Source organism: Channa argus, chromosome 15, assembly GCF_033026475.1.
Source record: "Channa argus isolate prfri chromosome 15, Channa argus male v1.0, whole genome shotgun sequence".
Classification (NCBI taxonomy): domain Eukaryota; kingdom Metazoa; phylum Chordata; class Actinopteri; order Anabantiformes; family Channidae; genus Channa; species Channa argus.
The window spans coordinates 23181671-23202568 of record NC_090211.1 but is presented as its reverse complement, the minus strand read 5'-3'; the positions used below and the strand labels follow the sequence as shown (position 1 = coordinate 23202568).

Below are 20898 nucleotides of genomic sequence, written 5' to 3'. Positions count from 1 at the left end.
ATTCTGGTCAACACACTGACACGCACACTAACAGAGACAGTAACAATGTGTGGTTGTTTGTTCGTTTCATGTTTCTGTTGATGAATTAATTCATCAGATTTTCTGCTATAAAACCACAAAGCTCTGAGCTGAACACATCAGAACTGATCCAAAATCTAAACCAGATCCTGAATTTAAACCTGACCCAGACCCAGAACCTGAACGTGGAACAAGCCATGGACAAAGGTAAGACAAATGATGACAAAGGTAAGACATGAGGAACAGAGGTGTTTTTAGACATTTGAGTGGCAGGGTATTGCTCTTGTTTTGATTTTGTTTTCAACACTTTTTAAGCTTTTTCATAATTTCCTACCTGTTTTTTAACTTTATTCTGCTTCACTTATGTTGTTACTGTCTGTCAGTAAATACCTTTATATGAACACTGATCGAGTTGGAACTGTATTCAGGACTATCGGGGCAGAAAAGTTCTCCTCTCTCTGTAGCAGACCCATGGAGGTGCAGTAACTGGTCAAGAGCAGCCAGGAGATGGTGGTCAAAATAAATGCTTCAAACATTTAATGCCACAGACCGCGACAAAGATATTGTTTAGACAAATCTTGGGAGGGTTAGGCCTGAGTGGTAGGGCCAAGGAGGAGAATTGAGACTGGGCCTTTGCCTTCACCTTGTTTAATCAAACCATATTATAAATATATTTATTTTAGTTTTGCAGATTTCAGCTTGGATAAGTCTGAATCCAGAGTTTAGGCAGCTTTGTACACTAGTTATTTTTTTTTCATGTAGCCAACATGTTGATAGTCAAACTGCAGACACTGATCACAACTCCGACACACATCTGATCACATCATATCCTAATGTTTGTCTGTCTGTCTCACCTGTCTGCCAGTCATCCTCCTGCTATCTGTCCTCTCTCTGGGCATCTCCTCTCAGCCAATCACAGACAGCCAGCGTCTCTTCTCTATCGCCGTGAGCAGAGTCCAACACTTGCACCTCCTCGCCCAGAGACTCTTGTCCGACTTTGTATGTCCACTGATGCATTGACTAGTTTTACTGTGTATTACTGTGTGCATTACTGTAAGTTTTATTTTTATATTAATGAGTATTACTGTCTACCATCAGGAGAACTCTCTGCAAACAGATGAGCAGCGTCAACTCAACAAAATCTTCCTGCAGGATTTCTGTAACTCCGATTACATTATCAGCCCTATTGACAAGCATGAGACCCAGCGCAGCTCTGTGAGTTCTACAGCAGTACTAAAGCAGTTTTAATACTGCTATTGTACTGTTACTACAGTACACTAGCAGTAATATACTGTTATTAATTAATTGTACCCTGGGTTTTGCTCTCTGCGGTTCTTGAAGATGACTGGTTAAGGGGGTGCAGGTATTTCTATACACTGAGTCAACTACAGTCCAGTTGATACTGGACTCCACAGGGTTCTGAACACAGTTCTTTGCTGTAATAATTTTTATCTAAGGCATAAATCACTTTATTGATGAAAAACATTCTGAAATGTTGTGGTGAGAACTCTATAGATATTTTAATTCTGAAATGCTCAGCTCAAACTCCTTTTTAGACTACAGTGTGGAAAAAACTGCAGAACCAGAATGGAATGAAACTTTATCATTATTACTGATCGGTTCCAGGTTCTGAAGCTGCTCATAATCTCCTATCGACTGATTGAATCCTGGGAATTCCCAAGTCGGTCTCTTTCTGGAGGTTCTGCTCAGAGGAACCAGATTTCTCCCAAACTGTCTGAACTGAAGACGGGGATCCTGCTGCTAATCAGGGTGAGAACACACTTCAGACACACTTCCCACACTGATGTTATCTGACCAACATGAACACTGTATGATGATCGCCTGACTCTGCAGGCCAATCAGGATGGAGTCGAGATAATCTCCGATGGTGCAGTTCAGCAGCTCGCTCCGTATGAAAACTACTATCAGAGTCTTGGAGCAGACGAGTCTCAGAGACGCAGCTACGAGCTGCTAGCCTGCTTCAAAAAGGACATGCACAAGGTGGGGAGGGGGATGTAATAATAAATATAATAGTGCCTTGGGATGATTAAATGTGATGGCACTGACTTAACATGATGGCACTGATGTAATGATGGTGCTTTTGTTGACAGGTGGAGACGTACCTGACTGTGGCGAAATGTCGACTGTCTCCAGAAGCAAATTGCACTCTGTAACCCACCTGTGGTGATAATGTCATATTATGTGTTCTGTAGCATCTCCCCTCACTCTCCTTGCAACTAGAATTAGCTTTAGCGTTAGCCTTTATTTGTTGTAGCGGGTTGACTAGGAAGTGATGTCATACTGTCAGCATGTTCAATAAAGTTTGATTCAGAAAGTGGGTTTGTTTTTCTGCTCTATAAAAAGCACAACTGCCATTCAGTTAAAATTCCACTGATAGCCATGATATTAACCTAAATTCCAGGTAGCATCCACTTTTGTCTCCATTGTGTCCAGTAAATGGTTACAGGTGTTTTGGTCTATCTCCACACTGGTCTGCATAGTGATTCAGAACCTGGTTCACTTATGTCTAAAATACTGTTTGCTGGGTTAACTTGTGAATGAGTTAAATTGCTTGATGACAAAAATACAGACAGATTTTTATAGCAAACACAGTGGTAGCTACATGTTAGATGAGTTTACCTTTTTATGTACATGCTGTTGTATTTTTATATTCTCAGCTGCAGTAAATCCATCAAAATAATATCATTTTAATCTAGCACCACTATCATGGGTAGAAAATGTCTAGAAGGGTTCTGATGATGGTTTTCAGTTGAAAGAACCTCAAGCAAATTGAGATTCTCCTGAAAAGCACCTTCAGGAACTGAGAAACTGGAGACAGTATGAAAAGTTTAATTAGTTTTTTTAGTGTTAAGCACAAGTTAGATAGATAGACGGATAGATAAATAGATAGATAGACAGAGGGGAAAACCAAGAAACTAAATAAAGTCTAAAAGAATCAAAAAGCCAATTGAAGTTTAAGAGGACTATGTATGAATGTGCACAGCTATAAAATGGTCTTATCTGGGGTCCCTCTGCATTAAGACCAAAATTACTTATAGAGAATAAAAGTGGGCCAAGAACAAAAGTGAGAGGTACTCCATTGTAACTGTGACTTTCCCGCAGTCCTACCTCAAAGATAAATACATTTCTGGCTGAACAGGTTGATGTTAGTAGGACATGATCTGCTGTATCCAAGGCTTCATACAAATAAAGTTGCACAGATGTAAGTGGACAGAACCGAGAATGAAAGGAAAGATGTTCAAGACGGTGGTGAGACCAGCAATGTTGTTCGGCTTAGAGACAGTGGCACTGAAGAAAAGACAGGAGGCAGAGCTGGAGGTAGCAGAGCTTAAGATGTTGAGGTTCTCTTTGGGAGTGACGAGGATGGACAGGATCAGGAATGAGTACATCAGAGGGACAGCTCATGTTAGATGTTTTGGAGATAAAGTCAGAGAGGCCAGATTGAGGTGGTTTGGACATGTTCAGAGGAGAAACTGTGAATATATCGGTAGAAGGATGCTGAGGTTGGAGCTGCCAGGCAGGAGGTCTAGAGGAAGACCAAAGAGGAGATTTATGGATGTAGTGAGGGAGGACATGAAGTTAGTTGGTGTGAGTGAAGAGGATGCAGAGGATAGAGTTAGATGGAGGCACATGATTCGCTGTGGCGACCCCTGAAAGGGAGCAGCCGAAAGGAAAAGAAGAAAATGTAAGTGGACAGAACGCTAAAACTAATTAACAAACTATCTGACTGACAAACTTACTGACTGAGTATTGATCGATTACCTCAACGATTACCCAACAGGGGTTTTCTGCAGCAGAGGGCGACAGATCCCACTTTATATTTATTTTACCAGCTAGTGATGCAGCAGCGGTTTCGGCTCTTTCCGTGTGAACTTCGTTCTTTTCCGCTCCGGTCTGCCATCTTCCCCGGCAGTGTTCGGCACGACTCGGCTGCTAACGGTCGGTGTGTTCAAATCTTCGGTTGCAGCTCCTCCAAGAGAGTAAAGAAAGAGGGAAAACAGACAAACCTTTCTCGTGTTTCGAAGCGGAATGACGGTGCTGCAGGAACCTGTCCAGGTAAAAATACACCATCACATCGCTGTCATGAGCAGAAGGCAGATTATTTATAAAGCCTGTGTTGCCCTCTCCGTCCCGGCCTCGGCGGCTGGTTCAGTCCGCGGTGTGAGAGCTCTTCCCTGGCCGTAGGCCCCGCAGCCCGCCGCTGGCAGCGCGGAGTTTTACTCGGTGTTATCAGTGTGATCATTAGAGTAAGATTTTGTTTGTCAGGGGCCGTTAGGGTCAAACCTTAGGCATAGTGCTAGTTCAGTAGCTTAAGTTAGCCTGGTCATGCCCTAACGTTACTCCCTTTGAAAACCAGTCATATGGAGGTTTCTCTTGGTGTACGTTTAAAAACAGAGGATGGGAACATTGTTGGGATTGGGGAAGGGGACTCCGTGGGTTCTTTTTGTCACTTACTAGCATCGGTACAGATCTAATAACTGTATTATTATGATTATTAATTTAAAATAATACATTTATTTGGATTCTGTGCGTTAATATGCCCGTCTATGGCTCAGGTTCTAATGCAATACGAAGGGCAACACTTCATATTAAAGTTTCATTATTTTTAGAGAAATAAAACGTGTCTGGCTGAGTTTAGTGAAGATGAATGGATTTGCTGTTTGTGTTTGTGTAAATGTCTCTTTTGGAGTTGTGTGTTTTTGCTGATGAGCGGCATGACACTAAATGCTACATTTCAAATGGAGATTTGAATGATGAACGTTGCTAATGCTGTTATGCTAACAGTAGAGTTGTGTTAGCCGGTTAACACCATGACTAACGTGTAGCAAGGCTGCTCCGGGACGCAGAAATGTCGCTTCAGAGTTAATAAGCTAATAAATTGGACTATTTGGATTGTGGCTAATGTCTGACCACAAACATTAACCTGGATCCAGGCCAAAGTTAACCAACAGCTGGTTAGCTTATTTTGCTAACTTCAGCTAACTGCCGGTTAAAATTTACAGCCTGCAGCTTGCTAGCCGGTTAATATGAACAACACTGGCCTTCAGGTGGTTAAACTGAACATTGTTAGCCTTCATCTAGTTGGATGATTAACATGAACAAATGGTTAACACGAGTGTGAGCCTTTAGCTGACTAGCTGATTAACTTTAACAGCACTGGGCTTTAGCAGTCTTTAGCTGGTTATCATGAACAACATTAGCCTTCAGCTGGTTAAATGTCATGTGAGGCTGAAGGAGTAAAACTAGTCAGGTTGTTTGAAGCACATTTGTACGGAGTTGGTATTGTGATTCATCAGGTTTTATTAACATCACCTCAGGTTTATTTAACCACAGCAAAGTTAAGTTGAAATTCAGTAAAAACAGGTTTGTCTGCTTCAGCTGTGTAGACTGGTAAACAGGTTATCACACACCAATGGTTTTTCGAGGTCTGAACTTATATTTTAGGTCAGTATCAGTTTAACAGTACATAATTTTCAAAAGACAAGAACATGCAGACTTCACACAGAAAGACTGCAGTCTATTGCAGTTTTTGTCATTTTCTATGGCCGTGAAAAGCTTGGTGGGCTCATTGTGTGTGTTTGAGTACTTTACACCAGGCCTGTCCTCCTTAACATCCTCTTCCTCATGCCAATACAGTGAAAAGACAATTAGGAGATCTCAATTATGAGGTATAATTTTATATATTCAGGAAAACCATAGAGGCTGCAGCCTGCTACACACACACGTGCTCACACCTTTATTAGCCTAAACAAGCTAATGTTAGCCTCTGTAAGTCTTTCCAACTGTTGCAAATCACAAACCGTAACAGCAACATTTAATTTTGATTCCCTGTTCATAGAAAATCAAACTCCATCACCACGGCTTTCTAAATAAAAGACTTTTGGCTGTATCGTCAGTTTATTTTACAATAACCTGCTTTCCTTTGGTCACCCATTTCTAGTCAATAATTACATCACTAAAATACACTGTAAATTCAAACCTTTTGATTGACCCACTGATGGAAATTCTTATAGACACACTAGGTTAATAGTTACTCTAACAGCTAAAATTTCAATTTCTGAATTTTCAAGAAATCTGCTAAATACCAATTTGATTAGTTTGTACTTTAACTACTGATATTACTTATCTTTGCGCAGCAGGAATTTTAGCTATAGCTATACCTGATATAGGAATGATTATTTAGCTGGTGACTACATGTCATGAAGCTGTTTTTCCTGTCATTTTGTCTACCACATTTAGTATATCAGTGAGGACTGGCCAAATTGCAAAATCTCTGTCTGCACTTCAACAGCAGCACAATAACAGCCTCCAAAACTGAATCAAGTCCTCTTTGTGTTTGAACAAAACTGAACATCAGCCTCATGAAGGAGACTTTACTGCAGGACTGTAGACTGATTTAATTTTAGCCTTATAATCTAACCACTGAGCAGAAATTGATTCATCCGGATCTACAACAACAAAGACACCGCAGACTCAGTAATATCTACCTTAATTAAATGTAAACTGGGTGAAGTTTAAGAATGAACATGAAATCAGGCACTATCACTTATCCCTGTCTTCCTTTGTCTGCTGATGATGTCGACTCTCTGCTGTCAGCTACAGCTGCTACAGGGTTTTGCCTGGTTTGGGAGTGTGTGGGTCTTCCATCTCAGTGTCCACCAGACCTTGTGCCACATTAGGTTAAAAGGTTGGCGCATTAACTAAGTCACGCCTCTCCTTTTGTGGTTAAGTCGAAACAGTGAACGGGAGGCTCCGGGCAGAGCTGAAATAATCTCTCTGATTCACGTTTATGATTTTTTTTTGGTGTTTTGATAAATCCCTGTTTGTTTTGCAGAGCGTTATACTCTCATGTACCTGAATGAACACTAATGTTGTCTCCTCAAGTTGAGGAATTTAATTTTACCTGAGCTTTCTGGACCCTCTCTATTTACAGCCATGGTCCATGGTACCAGGCTGAGCTCCAACATCCCTCCTACAGTAATAGAAGAAGGTGCTCTAGAGTTAAATGTTTGTATAATGAGGGTCTATTTGGGATATTGAAGAATAGATATCCCGTAAAGTAACTTTTTGCAAAAAAATGCATAAACTGTAAGGTCATTTTCTTTATTGTCCTAAAATGGTTCCAGATCTTGAATCATTGGGCCCACGTGCTATTTTTACTCTCGCTGGGATAAAGGAATAGCATTTATTTTGAGCCCTGTCTTTCACTTTAAACCTTTTGTACAGATCTGAATGTCTGTCTTTGAGGTGCTTGTGCTCTTGTGATTTTGTGCCTTCAGTAGTAATTTTATCAGAATACATTTTTTGGTCACATTGGGAAGTGGAATTAGATATGAGTGCATTTAATAAAGGGTTGGTTCTAATGTCTTGGCCCACTCATTTTTTTAAATGACCAAAATAGTGGAACCACCCACTTAATAGTAGAATTATCGCCTTTCTGATAGTTTCAACATAAACCCAGAATTTATAGCTTTGTAAGTTAGAATACATGGCAGGGCTACTGTATTAGAGTGTAATAGCTTGTACAGGTGTATTTAATATAGTGGCCAGTGATTATATAATCTTGGTGCAGTATTTTCAATTATTTGGAAGCTCTATGGGGAGTTATTGGGACATCATAATGTTACAGTAGTCCAATCTGGAACTCCCTTCCATTCAACTTGGGATCAGTAGGATACCTTTCAATGTGGATACCTTTTTAAAAAAGCAGCTAAAAGTAGGTTTGTTTAGCTTTAATAATTTTTTAAAATGTTTCTAATCATTTTCTCATGTCGGTTGTTTTTATCTTTTTGTTTGCTTAATGTACTTTCTTAGAAGTAATAAATGCATGGACTAGTTTTCAGCATTACTCTGATATAGGATGCTTCGAATTTTGGCAATATTTCACTGGTAGAAGAAGGCTATTCTTCACCATAGTACTGGAGGCCAAAGTTGTGCCACTTATACACCCCACCACTGCAGAGTCATCAGCGAATTGCTGCATGTGAGAGGAATCCGAGTTGTGCTGAAAATCAGTGTTCAACCTGCATCTTCAGCAGCTTCTCTCTCTCTCTCAGCAGAACAGGGTGTATTGTATTAAAGGCACTGGAGAAAACAAAGAACATGATCCGTACAGTGCTGCCTACTTTGTCCAGGTGAGAGAGAGGCCTCTGCAGCAGGTGGATAATGGCGTGATCCACTGCAACCTAGGGGCGATAAGCAAAGCAATGTGTTTCTAACCTGAGGCCTCAAATGTGACGTTACCAGTCTCTATAATTTTCGTGATGTGAGAGCTACTACTTGGAGCCGCTAACTTGAGGTTTAGTGTCTAGTGTAGAAATTATTTCAGGCACGGTGGGCAGAAAAATGGTTATAATCGAGTCCATACAGCAGCTGAATAAAATCCTCTAAAACAGTTTTAAACAAAACTTTATATCATCCTCTTTATTAAGTTAGGATTTAATATAGGTCTGTTAGATTAAATTGACTTACTTTTAGCTGTAGGTGTTACCAAAACACTGACAAGTGAAAATTCATTTCTGCAACAAAGAGTAAATAGCTCCCTGAAATCACACATGCTCTGCATAAAATAATTAATAGCCCTGGCATTAATCACTGGGTGAAGCTTAAAAACAATGAAGTGTATAGAAAAAGTCACTGTCACCTTGAGCATTTAGTTAAGTACATTAATTGCACAGTATTTGATGTTCAGCCTTGCTGTGTTTTTGTGAGTTTTAAAAGAAGCACATAATGTCACACAAACTCAAGCAGTTCTTATCAACCTTTAGGACTAGTTTCTTTTGTTCATTATATGAGAAGTTTCTGTCAGCACTGGTTGTGATGTTGGTCTGTGTGACCTCACTGCTGCTTGTCTGTCTCTCTGGACCTCTCTCTGTCTGTTAGGCTGCAGTGTGGCAGGCTCTAAACCACTACGCCTACCTGGATGCCGTTTTCCTTGCCGAGAGACTTTACGCTGAGGGTAATTCCTGTCAATTGTTTGCCTGCCTCTAACTGTTACATATCTAGCTGGTTACTTGTCTGTGTACCTGTCAACCTGGCAGTGTTGCCAGAGGAGGCCCTCTACCTGTTTGCCACATGTTGACCTGTCTGTGTACTTCTTTGTCTGACAGTGAGGTCAGAGGAAGCCCTCTACCTGCTGGCTACCTGTTATTACCGCTCAGGGAAGCCATATAAAGCGTACCGGCTGCTGAAGGCTCACAGCTGCTCCACGCCGCAGGTTCGATTCCTACTGGCCAAATGCTGCGTGGAACTGAGCAAGTAAGAACCAACACACAAGAAAACAAGTTAACTTGGTTATCTAACCTGTTTTACACGAGTAAGCTCAGTAAAAATTTTAATTACTCCTTCTCATCAAAAGGGTTGTTTAGACTTAAACTTTCTTTCTCTGTCTCTCAGGCTGGCTGAAGGAGAACAGGTTCTGATTGGTGGAGTGCTGAACAAACAGAAGAGTCAGGATGACATCATCACAGAGTATGGAGACGCTGCCTCCTTCACACTGTCTTTACTGGGGCACATTTACTGGTAAATTATTAGTTTACCAAGAATGTCTGTTACTGGTGTAAGTTGTGTTACTTGTGACTGACCTGTCTCTGTCCCTCACTTGTCTATCTGAGCAGTAAGACAGATCGTGTTGCCAAAGGTGCTGAGTGTTTTCAGAGGAGCCTAACCCTCAACCCCTTCCTCTGGTCACCTTTTCAGAGCCTTTGTCACCTAGGTAACACACACACACCCACACCCACCCACCCTCGCGAGAGTCTCACCTGTGACTATGTGGTGTAACTGAATATTATGCCCTGTGTTTTTAGGGGAGAAACCAGATCCGGATCAGGTCTTTAAGTTGTCCTCTCTACAAAACTCCTCTATAGCCCCGCCCCCTCCACCCATAAGCCCTGCCCAGAACCCCTCCCACCGTTTAGACACTGCCCTCATGGAGACGCCACAGGACACTCTTGTACGTATACCAAACAGTCCATTATTACTAAGTTGGTTCAGTCTGACCATCAGGTTAATTAGGCGGAAGGAATAATCACATTACTGAGATCTGTGTGTTTCTCTTTAGGAGTTAAATCGTTTAAATTTGGAGTCAAATGGAAAGCTGACATCAGATTTGTCAGTTTCTTACATCGACTCCTCTCTCATCTCTCCTGATACCGGCTCCCTTTTGGGTAATACGGTCTCCATGGCATCAGCTGGCTCCTTATTGGCCAAACAGAACAAGCCCAAGACTGGGCGGAGTTTACTGGGAGGACCTGCCACACTGAGCCCCCTGACACCTAGGTAAGATTGTCAGTTTACCAGCTGCTTATGTGACTCTGGCAGTTTACCTGTACAGGTGAATCATACATATGTGTCTGTTTGTAGTTTTGGCATTTTGCCTCTGGAGCCCAGTCCTGGAGACCCCACATATCTACAGAATTATTCAGCTACCATGGAAACACAAACTACAGCCCCTAGCAAGAAGGTACATGCACAAACATTAACATGCATGTTGTTTGTGGGCGGGTCCTGTAGGCTCAACAGAATAGGGAAATCTAATTTCTCTTTGTTTGATTTATTAGTTCTAGAATGAATATGTTTTCAATTTAAAGTTGTCTCTATCAATTTTTTTGCAAACATTAAACAACTGTATAACAATGGACTGATTTCCTGCTCTGTCAATGTAGAAAAGGTCATCTAGACAAACTTTTTCATTTAGTTCTGTGCTTAATAATCTTTCTTGTATAACTGTATATACTATAAATAATAACTCTTGCTCCGTCTCCACTCCCAAAACTTCCAAATGACTGATGTACTTTTTCACTTTGACAGATGAGTCCTCCCTTGGTCTTCAATATTAGGGTTTGTCTCTGCTGAGGACATTTGCAGTACAGCTGTTAGTCCTTTGACAGAGTCAGACATAATGTTTAGTTACATGTTTAGAAGCCAGTTCCCCAGCAGAGGGCACCCTACAGGATGCACACTCTGCTTTTCTTAATTTTAATGTTTTACACTGCTGTCTCTCTCTCTCTCTCTCTCTCTCTCTCTCTCTCTCTCCACCTACTTGCCTCTCTTCCCCTCAGTCTGTCTCCAGGATTAGCCAGTCTAAGTCTGTCTTCAGTCAGAGTGGAAACAGCAGAGATGTTCTCCCCATCCCATTCAACCAGTCGCAGTCCTCTGCACCTCACACTAGGTAACAACAGCAGCTAATCAAAGAGCTGAGTGATGCTGGTATTGTTGGTCCAATCAGAAAATGGCAGGGAGACACACTTTTCTGACTATTTGACCACCTGTCTGTCTTACAGTGGCTCCCCTCAGGTCCTCAGTCCCAGTATGTCTGGTCCACCAAATGTTCAGCCTAGAAGAAGCTCAAGACTGTTTACAAGTGCCAGCTCTACTGCCAAGGTACTTCCTTGCTTCACTAATACAATATTAACATCACATAAAAACGTACATTTTTTTGCTACACTAATACCACTGTAATTTTTCGGTAGTGCTGCATTTATACTGCAGTACTATGATTGTAAAGTAATGTAAAGTAAAGTAAAGTAACCTGTCTGTGCAGGAGAACAGTAAGAAGCTGAAAATGAAGTTTCCTACAAAGATACCCAATAGAAAAACCAAGTGTAAATCAGCAAAGACATCAAACAGCAGTAACCTGAATGAGAGTCTGGATATCCTGAGACTGGATCCCAGTCTGAGTCTTCCAGACACCAAGATGCCCCAGTATCAGAGAGCCGCAGCAGGTAAGACCATCACCATCCTCCCAGGTCCCTGGTTCGTAACTAGCAATAGGATCAACCAGGTTGGACATACCCACATCCATTTGCTTGATACTCAGAGGCTTTCAGACCTGATTGGATATCCTGGGACCTCTTTCAGTTAGAAATCCCAGAAAATGTCTACAAGAATGGATCAGAAAAATCCTCTTCCTCTCCCTTTTAGGCATTTTAACTTACAGGTTCTGTGTGTGTGTTCAGACAGTGTGATGGCATTGCTACGGGAACTGGGTCGTGGTTACCAGGCACTATGCTCGTACAATTGCAGAGATGCCATCAACATCCTGACCTCTCTTCCCCCCCAGCACTACAACACTGGCTGGGTCCTCACGCACATTGGCAGGGCCTACTTCGAGCTGGCTGAGTACACGCAGGTAACACTCAACCCGGGACACACAGGTAACGCTCATGTCATCTCTGGACATACAGGTAGTTCTCACCTAAGATACGGTAATCACTTTTTTGTAGGCAGAGCGTTTGTTCAGCGAGGTCCGCAGGATCGAATCCTACAGAGTTGAGGGGATGGAGATTTATTCAACTACGCTGTGGCACCTGCAGAAAGATGTGGCCTTGTCTGCCCTGTCCAAAGACCTGACTGATATGGACAAGAACTGTCCTGAGGTGAGCACCACACCTGTCCAATTGCTTTTCTAAACTCTCTTCTGTCATCTGTCTCGCTGACCTGTCTGCCCCTCTAACAACTTTTCTGTTTCTCTAACCACTTGTCGTCTTCTATGTTTGCAGGCCTGGTGTGTTGCAGGAAACTGTTTCAGTTTGCAGAGGGAGCATGACATCGCCATAAAGTTCTTTCAGAGAGCCATCCAGGTGAGCTGCTGTTACTATCAATACTGCGGCTACTTACCTCACACTGTTTCACCTTTGGACCTGTCTTTGTATCAGGTGGATCCAGGATTTGCCTATGCCTATACACTGCTGGGTCATGAGTTTGTCCTGACAGAGGAGCTGGACAGAGCACTCGCCTGCTTCAGAAATGCCATCAGAGTCAACAGTAGACATTACAACGCTTGGTGAGTTACCACAGCAACCAGAACAGACAGTATTATATCAGACTGTGTGTGGGTTTGTGATTCAGGTGTTGTTGTCTCTACTCAGGTATGGTCTGGGCATGATCTACTACAAACAAGAGAAGTTCAACTTGGCAGAAATTCACTTCAAGAAAGCTTTGAGCATAAACCCTCAAAGCTCTGTGCTGCTGTGTCACATTGGCGTGGTATGTTAGCATGTGTCTTCCTCAAATTATTGTTGGTGAACTGTCGGCATTTAGCACCCTTTATTCACTACTGATGACGTTTGGGACTTAGGAAAGGGCTCGAAATCAATGTTTTTAGTTTGTCGGTAACCTGAAACTTCCCCAAATCAAATTTTTTCTTACACTTTTGTGTGTCTGAATCAAGAAGTTGCACCCGTTTATCTTACTGTAGCTTGCTTTCTTTAGTCTTTACTGTTTTGTCGATAAATGCATAACTGCAAAACCACACTGTAAATTCAGATCTTCTGATTTACATCCTGACTTTGTTTACATTTACTGAAGTAACCACGATACTCGGAAAAATCATCTTTCTCACATGATAAGGGGACAGAATTTACATGCACTTTAGAAACTAGGTTACTGCAAATCATTGTATACATGCAGCCGCAGTGTATCGCCAGATTGTGGTGGTTTGGACATGTTCAGAGGAGAGACTGTGAATATATCGGTAGAAGGATGCTGAGGTTGGAGCTGCCAGGCAGGAGGTCTAGAGGAAGACCAAAGAGCAGATTTATGGATGTAGTGAGAGAGGACATGAAGTTAGTTGGTGTGAAAGAAGAGGATGCAGAGGAAACGGTTAGATGGAGGCACATGATTTGCTGTGGCGACTCCTCAAAGGGAACAGCCGAAAGGAAAAGAAGAAGAAGATCTGATGGGGACTTAATGTTACAGTTGCTAAAAGTTGGTGCCTTTGATATTTGGCCATTAACTTTGGGAGCATTTTTCTCATACGTAACACAAATAAGCCCTAGTATATTCCACTCGAGCTGAGGAGAAAGTTTGACTGTTTCCTCTCTCTGCCTGCATACAGGGACACTTGGCTGAGCCCTGCCCTCAGTGACAAAATGCTGCTCTAGAAATTATTCTTTTAGATCTGCTAATTTCACTGATCTCATCAAATATTGCTCTCCTAGGAACTCAGAACAAAAAAATTTTTTTTTTATTTGCCTGAAATTTTGTGCATTGTAAGGTTTTTATTAAAATGTATGTGTGTGTGTGTGCAAATGCAGGTGCAGCATGCATTGAAAAAATCTGAAGCAGCATTAGAGACTTTAAACAGAGCGATTGCCATTGATCCCAAAAACCCGCTCTGCAAATTCCACCGAGCCTCCATTCTGTTTGCCAATGACAAGTACAAGGTAAGCAAAACTGAAACTGTAGTTTTCCTCTGAGCTATTCAGTTTCAATGAACACAGGTTCATTCATTCGCAGCATACACCTACATGCAGTAGTTATAGAAAAGAATCATCTAGTTTTAACCTTTTATCTTTTTACAACACTGAATCATGGTCAACTCAGTAAAAAGATTATTGAAAAGCAGACATCAGGGGATGGATACAAGAACATTTCCATCCATTCACCAAATATTTCTTATTTATATGGTCAGGCATAAATTTACCTAGAACAGGTCCTCAAAAACTGAGCAACTCTAAAAGACCCTTTCTTTTAGAGTTGCTCACCTATAACTTCTGAAGGAGTTACAAGGTTCAGCGGCTGAGATGGGAGCGGCTATCATAAATCACCTTCACCTTTAGGTCCTTAAGCAGTTATAAGTATCTTCCACTAATACACTGGAACCCTGAAATTCTCGTAACTTTATCCAGGGGGTGCTTGTGAGAACGCAAATGTCTTAAGTGAGACGTTTCCAAGATTTTTTAGATTTGACCTTTCATGTACAAAGTCCAGATTATGTGTGTGAGGCCATACAGGGAGCAAGCTGCTCTGTCCCAAATTGTCAAGAGGATTCAAAGAAGAAATTGGAGTGGTGATGAAGTTTCTGTCAGATGACTGCCAAAGAATCCTTATTTAGATGCACAGCTACAATGTGCTGTATACAAGACCCTATGTCACGCAGCATAATCAAATAGTTCCTCCTCTGTGTGTTGACCATCACTGTATCAATCAAAATTTTTCCAGGGAGAACGCTTCTGACTCCGACAATCTCCCACTTGAAATGCAAATGCTTGTAACCCAAAAGGCTAAATGTAGGTCTGCTCAGACTTAGAAACATTGAATTGTGTATTCTCACAGTACACAGTACACATTCCATTAAGAATACAAAGTGGCGGTGAAAAAAGTAATAGCAACACAAGGCTTATTATGCCACTAAATGTCAACTAGAGTCAAATGTTAGCAAACCTGGAGTACAATCAATGGAAAAAAGAATGAATGGATGCTTTACCTTAACTTACAAACCCAGTTGGTGTTGTTATGTTATTCACAAGCAGCTTCAGATGTATTATTCAGTGCAATAAAACTATAAATGACAAAAAAATATGCAGTATTGCAGAAAATATCATATAAACCACACTTTATATGAGTCAGGATGACAACTCTTCCTTTACATTTTTTTTTCTTGCCAACTCTCTTCATTTTTTATCTCTTGCTACTTCACACTCTTTTTGCCACATATATACTTAGTAGTTGGTGTATTCAAAAATGGAACAACAGCAACATGCAAATATAAGTAGCTTACCCCTCTCATGCCCGTAATGTTCTCCAGAACACGGACATTGAACTTTGTCATTATACTACATTAAATTGTCTGCGTTTTGATTCAACTGTATTTGAAGTGATTCTCCCATTAACTTCAGCAACAGATGCATGTCAGCTGATACCTGGCTTGACTAAGTAGTGGCAGGAGACTGCATTAGCAGGCATGTTTTAAATCATTAACTTGTCAAAGCCCAATGGGGTTTTTCTTACATGGAGAGCTTTCCTTATCTTGACTGGTTACTTTAGCATAACACCTGTATGTGCTGTGCATCATCTTGCTTAAAAACAGAAAGTATCCCTACTGCCAATGGGACTTTTCTGTTCCACTTTGACACTAGTGTTGGTCTCTTAGTGTTAACATGGAATGGAACTCTCCATGTGAAACCTAAAGGAACATTCAGAATCAGAAGTACTTCATTAATCCCAGAGGGGAAATTGCTTTCATCCCAGATGCAAGTGTAGAAAATTGTGCATAAGATACTTAATGATTCGGGGCTGCTTTGCTTCCTGAACCACTTACCATTGTTATTCCCACGTTTATCAAGGTATTGATAATGGGATAATGTTAGGATGGGTGTCCAAAAGCTAAACCTCAATAGAAAAAGAGAAAAGAAAGGTGTTGAAGCAGTTTAATAAGAAGAAGACAGCTTTTTTGCTCTTCCTCTCATTTTCTTTCCTTTTGATATGAAAATTTTGTCTTTTTGAAATTGGTTATGGTTTTGTAAATAAAGGTTTTAAAAAATCTCTCTCACTCACGCTCTCTCTCTGAATTGTCTGTCTGCAGGCGGCTTTGCAGGAGCTGGAGGAGCTAAAGCAGATCGTACCTAAAGAGTCATTGGTATATTTCCTGATAGGAAAGGTAACAACTGTTTAACTCTGTTCTCATTACATCCTCTGATTCAGCTCAGCTAACCAAACCTAGCACTGATCTATCTACCCTTATAACATTAACCCATCTGACCCTGGCCTAACTAAACCAAATTAACCAGTTAAGAATTATTTTAGTGATCCAGAGCTTTAGTAAAAGATTAGTAAAAACAGACTGATTGATGCACTTCATTTTATTGTTAACTGCCTGTCTTCACCTGCCCAAGGTTTATAAGAAGCTCGGCCAGACTCACTTGGCTCTGATGAACTTCAGCTGGGCAATGGACCTGGATCCTAAAGGGGCAAACAACCAGATCAAAGAGGCCATTGATAAGAGATACCTGCCAGAGGATGAAGGTAATCAATCACCCAAACCAGTGATTTATCATTTTGATCATTGAGCAAAAGTAAATAATTAGTGTAACCAATGTTCACTCTAAGCTGCGCGTGTGTGCAATTGTGCACTGCTGACACCGTCTCCGTGCACAGACAATCTCCTCGGCGCACCTGATTTGAAAATAAACTAAACACATAACAATTTATTCTGTGCTATTTGGCAATTTGATTCAGTGAGTTACTGGCCGCTCCAGCCAATGATGCGATTCACATGCGTATTTACGCAGCTAATCTACGTCATTGACAGGCTGTGACAGCGTCCTTAATGTGACGGAAACAGTGTTTTAGCAAAGCGGTGTGGCCGATGTGGAGTGAAGACAGGCTAATGATGCTAAGTGCTGCTCAAGTTGACCCTTAATAATAATGGCAAAACGAACGGGAAGTTATTTACAATTTTCATTTATGGATATTGATCATTTTCATATTGACAATTTTATGAGTAGTAGAAATGCAAATAATCATTATGTACTGTATTTTGCAGACAAAGAGTTAACCACTGGCTCATACTCATAATACAAGTCACACATCTGATGTTTCTCACAGTGGTCTAAGGGACCGCTCAGGGAATTTGTGTGTTTGCTCAGACACATAAAAAATTTGAGGGAACATTGAGTGTAACTCTGTTGGTTGTCATGGTGACGACTGCTTCAGACTGTGCTGTAATGGCTTAGCTGCTCACTTCAGTCGAGTAACAAATCCACAGACAGAAACTGAAGTTTCCAACGAGCTGACAAGAACTTTTCTGCAGCTACCACACCGGCAAACAGGAATTTTAGAATCACCTGCTTGTGAAAAGTGATTTGGAAGAAACACAGATGTAGTTGTGGGCATAGTTCCAGGTACATGCCATGTTTGAAGATACTGGATGACAGTTTAACATCATCAGGAACTTTCATGGAAATAGTCCATTCACCCACAAACTGCAGCTGTGAGTAGTTAAATGGTTCTATGAATCAGCTGAGGGTGTAGGTTATGGGAAGCTTCTTCAGTGTTTTCCCAAGGTGGTGTTACACCTAGATTTAAGATCAGGGTTAGGACAGTCCCATAGCTCCATCCTGTCCTTTGAGCAAGGTCTCAAAAAAAATTGATAAAACACTGACTTTTTGTTCTTATGAGTTTCTAAAGAAAATAGTTTTTGTTTCGCCACTTTTAGTTATAATTTTCACTAAAAATGACAGGTCACTAACTATGGAGGCAAAGCTAAGTATAAACTCATTATTGGTTTACTGGATGCAAACTTATTTTAAGATGTTTTGACACCCAGGTGGGCATGCATGAATAATTTAAGAGCAACTGCACTTGAATTTCTGAAGAAATCTGATCAGTATAATGCCAAGCGGACTAAATGTTTAATATGGAAGTTTGATCATTATACTGTGCTCAAATATGCTTAAAATGGATTGTTTTTTAATTTTTGTGGTTTGTGATCCATTTACATTTTATTGAATAAAACTAGCAAAATATAATATGAATACAAAAGTGCCTAGGTGTTTCCAAAATAAGTTTTCTATTCATAACATGACACCTGATCTTCTAAAATGTCTAATGTAACTTCCAAATTTACTGTGCTTTCATGGGTCCACTGGCTCAGCTGTTATTAAGCTTCTCTGTTTCCCTCCATCTTTCTTATCACATGGTCAGGTCATCTCATGATTAGTTTTGCCTCCTTTAGTAATGATGCTATCTGTAGCACGTATAAGGTTTTTGCAGCCTCGCTGGTTAGGCAAATGGAAGTAGAAGCACAGCTCTGCATCATGGAAATAAGCCAGCTAGTCAGGTCCCAGTTAAGTGCAAACCATGCTTGTGTAGCCGTTAGCTGTCGCCCGGCAGTTCCCCAGCAGCTGGAAGGCGTTCGTAAAAGACCTAATGCTAAACAGATGTCCACCACCAACACAAAGTTCACATTTCTAAATGATTTTCCCCACTCACCAACACAAAAACTGGTAATTGGTGGCTCAGTTGTCAGAAATGTGAACTCCAGTGGCCATTGACAAATAACACTAGATTTTGCAAATTAGAGGTCACAAAAATTAATGTTTAATCTCTGTGTAATTTTGCCAAACGGTAGTTATATAAGCTTTATATATATATATATTTTTTTTTTATTGTTTTTTTGGACCACTTAACTGACCAGTTAACTGATGATTAGCCAGGTGGTGTCCAGCAAACAAAATGGGCCACGTAGACAATTGGAAACCTCTTACTGGAAAGCCTGGTGTGATAGGAGAGAGGGTATGCATCCTATTTGTGGTGCTTCTCTCTCATCTAAAACTATGGCTGAGTTTAATAAACACCCCAAACCCTGACAACTTCTCCAATGCTATTATCATGTTCCTCAAACTGTAGTTATAAAAAACTGATGGCTTAGCCAGTTGTGTGCTCCTGGTGTTCTGTGGAGCTAGAGCAGCGTGGTTTTTGAGACGGCATTGGTATCATTTCTGTTTTCCTGGGCACAGAGGTGTGTTGTGGCTGTGCTGACTGGGGGTGTAGAGGTCTTGACATTGTTGGGGTTGTATTTATTCCTAGCTCCTCATCTGCTCTGTGCATGTACATGACAGTAGCACATGTAAAACATTCAAGATACCTCAAGAAGTATTTACAGGTAGTATACTGTACATACACAAACTAATATGCACATATATAAGACGAGAATTTATATAGTGCATAGAATATAAATGTGTATATAATTGTTTGACGTGTTTATAAAGTTTACAAGGAGGGTAGTAACCTTGACAAAAGCGAGACACATTTATGGGACTGTTTCGCCTCTTGTTGCCAGTAATGAGAGACATCCTTGTCATTTTCATTATTATTGCCGTCTCTGTCCGTTAAATGATGAACATACTTATATGAACCTGCATTTGAAAGTAGGCAGCTTGTTAGACAGTCTCTTCAATTTCTCCCACAGAAGGTTTGTACATAAACTGTGATTAAACGCTGAAACAGAGAAACCTGGCAGCTTAAGCGTTGTCTTAAGTTTAACTTTGTAAAGAAAATCATCCACAAAATTGACTTACCTCTTTCTTTCATTATCCCTTTCTCTTCATCTGTCCATCTGCAGGGGCAGAGCTTGATGACAGCCAGGACAGTAGCATCATGACTGACGCCGATGACACACAGCTCCATACAGCTGAGAGCGACGATGTCCTTTAACCCTGCCCCTTCTCGTGGCCCTGCCTCCTGCTCTGATTAGCTGGTGGAGTGATGTTGCTAGGCAACATTCTTCCCAGTGCTCATCCCTGTCCTCTCATTTGCTGAAACAGACTGCTGGTCTGAACCCCCACCCCTCGCTCTTCCTGTTATAACCTCACCGCTGTTTTTTATGTTCTTTTTATTGTCATTATGGAAACAAATCAATAAAAACATTTAAACCCCGCCTGTTGTCAGTCCACTTCCTGTTTACTAGCCAATCACAGCACTTCTCCAGGTGACTTGTCATGATCGGCTGGCTGGAGATGAACTGTGCTTTGCCTGGAAAGCAGCAGAGTGCAGGCGGCAGCAGCGGTGGGCAGTGACAAAAATTTTAGTTATTACAACACACATTTTAACATTTCAAGGCACTTTACTTTGAAGGTCAAGACTTGAAGAATTATAGAACCCAACTAATCCACTTTGAGCAGCACTAGGCAACAGTAGAGGAAAATCTCCCTCTAATGAAAGAAACTTCCAACAGAACCAGGCTCAGTGTTGGCCGGTTGGGGTGAGTGGAAAATAGAGGAAGAAAGCAAAGAGGAGCAACATTTAGCAACTAACAAAATACAATCAGGAAGACAATGAGCAACTTCGAGGTGCCCCCACCAGCATCAGATGCTACCTTGGACTTGCAGGTCCTCTTCATCACACTTGGGAAAAGGGGAGGAGGGAAGGGCACACAGACAATGGCAAATTATTTCCAATAACATACATTTTTGGACCAATTAACTGTAATAGGATAATTTCCCATGGCACATCAAAGTTCTGTGACCTGATGGTTGATGACCACTAACCTACACTGTCCAGCTTTTTAATGCTGTTACCCTATGGGTAATGAGGCAAATGTAAGCTTGTCAGTTATCCTTCACTGAAAAATTTACT

At 41.1% G+C, this 20898-nt stretch overlaps 2 protein-coding genes across 2 annotated transcripts; both read left to right on the top strand.

Annotated features, from left to right (window-relative positions):
- The first annotated feature begins 75 nt into the window (after positions 1 to 75).
- On the top strand, positions 76 to 2353 carry gh1 (growth hormone 1). Its single transcript, XM_067478395.1, has 6 exons — positions 76 to 225; positions 884 to 1017; positions 1117 to 1233; positions 1645 to 1788; positions 1873 to 2019; positions 2130 to 2353. Exons 1-6 carry the CDS (start codon positions 216 to 218, stop codon positions 2190 to 2192), a joined length of 615 nt encoding a protein of 204 aa, XP_067334496.1. The 5' UTR covers positions 76 to 215; the 3' UTR covers positions 2193 to 2353.
- Positions 2354 to 3939: 1586 nt separating this feature from the next.
- cdc27 (cell division cycle 27) lies at positions 3940 to 20199 on the top strand. Its single transcript, XM_067477048.1, has 20 exons — positions 3940 to 4095; positions 8923 to 8998; positions 9150 to 9297; positions 9436 to 9561; positions 9657 to 9754; positions 9846 to 9991; positions 10100 to 10317; positions 10402 to 10501; positions 11100 to 11209; positions 11322 to 11421; positions 11582 to 11762; positions 11997 to 12169; positions 12264 to 12416; positions 12540 to 12620; positions 12696 to 12823; positions 12909 to 13026; positions 14076 to 14204; positions 16346 to 16420; positions 16656 to 16785; positions 19886 to 20199. Exons 1-20 carry the CDS (start codon positions 4069 to 4071, stop codon positions 19975 to 19977), a joined length of 2409 nt encoding a protein of 802 aa, XP_067333149.1. The 5' UTR covers positions 3940 to 4068; the 3' UTR covers positions 19978 to 20199.
- Positions 20200 to 20898: the final 699 nt, after the last annotated feature.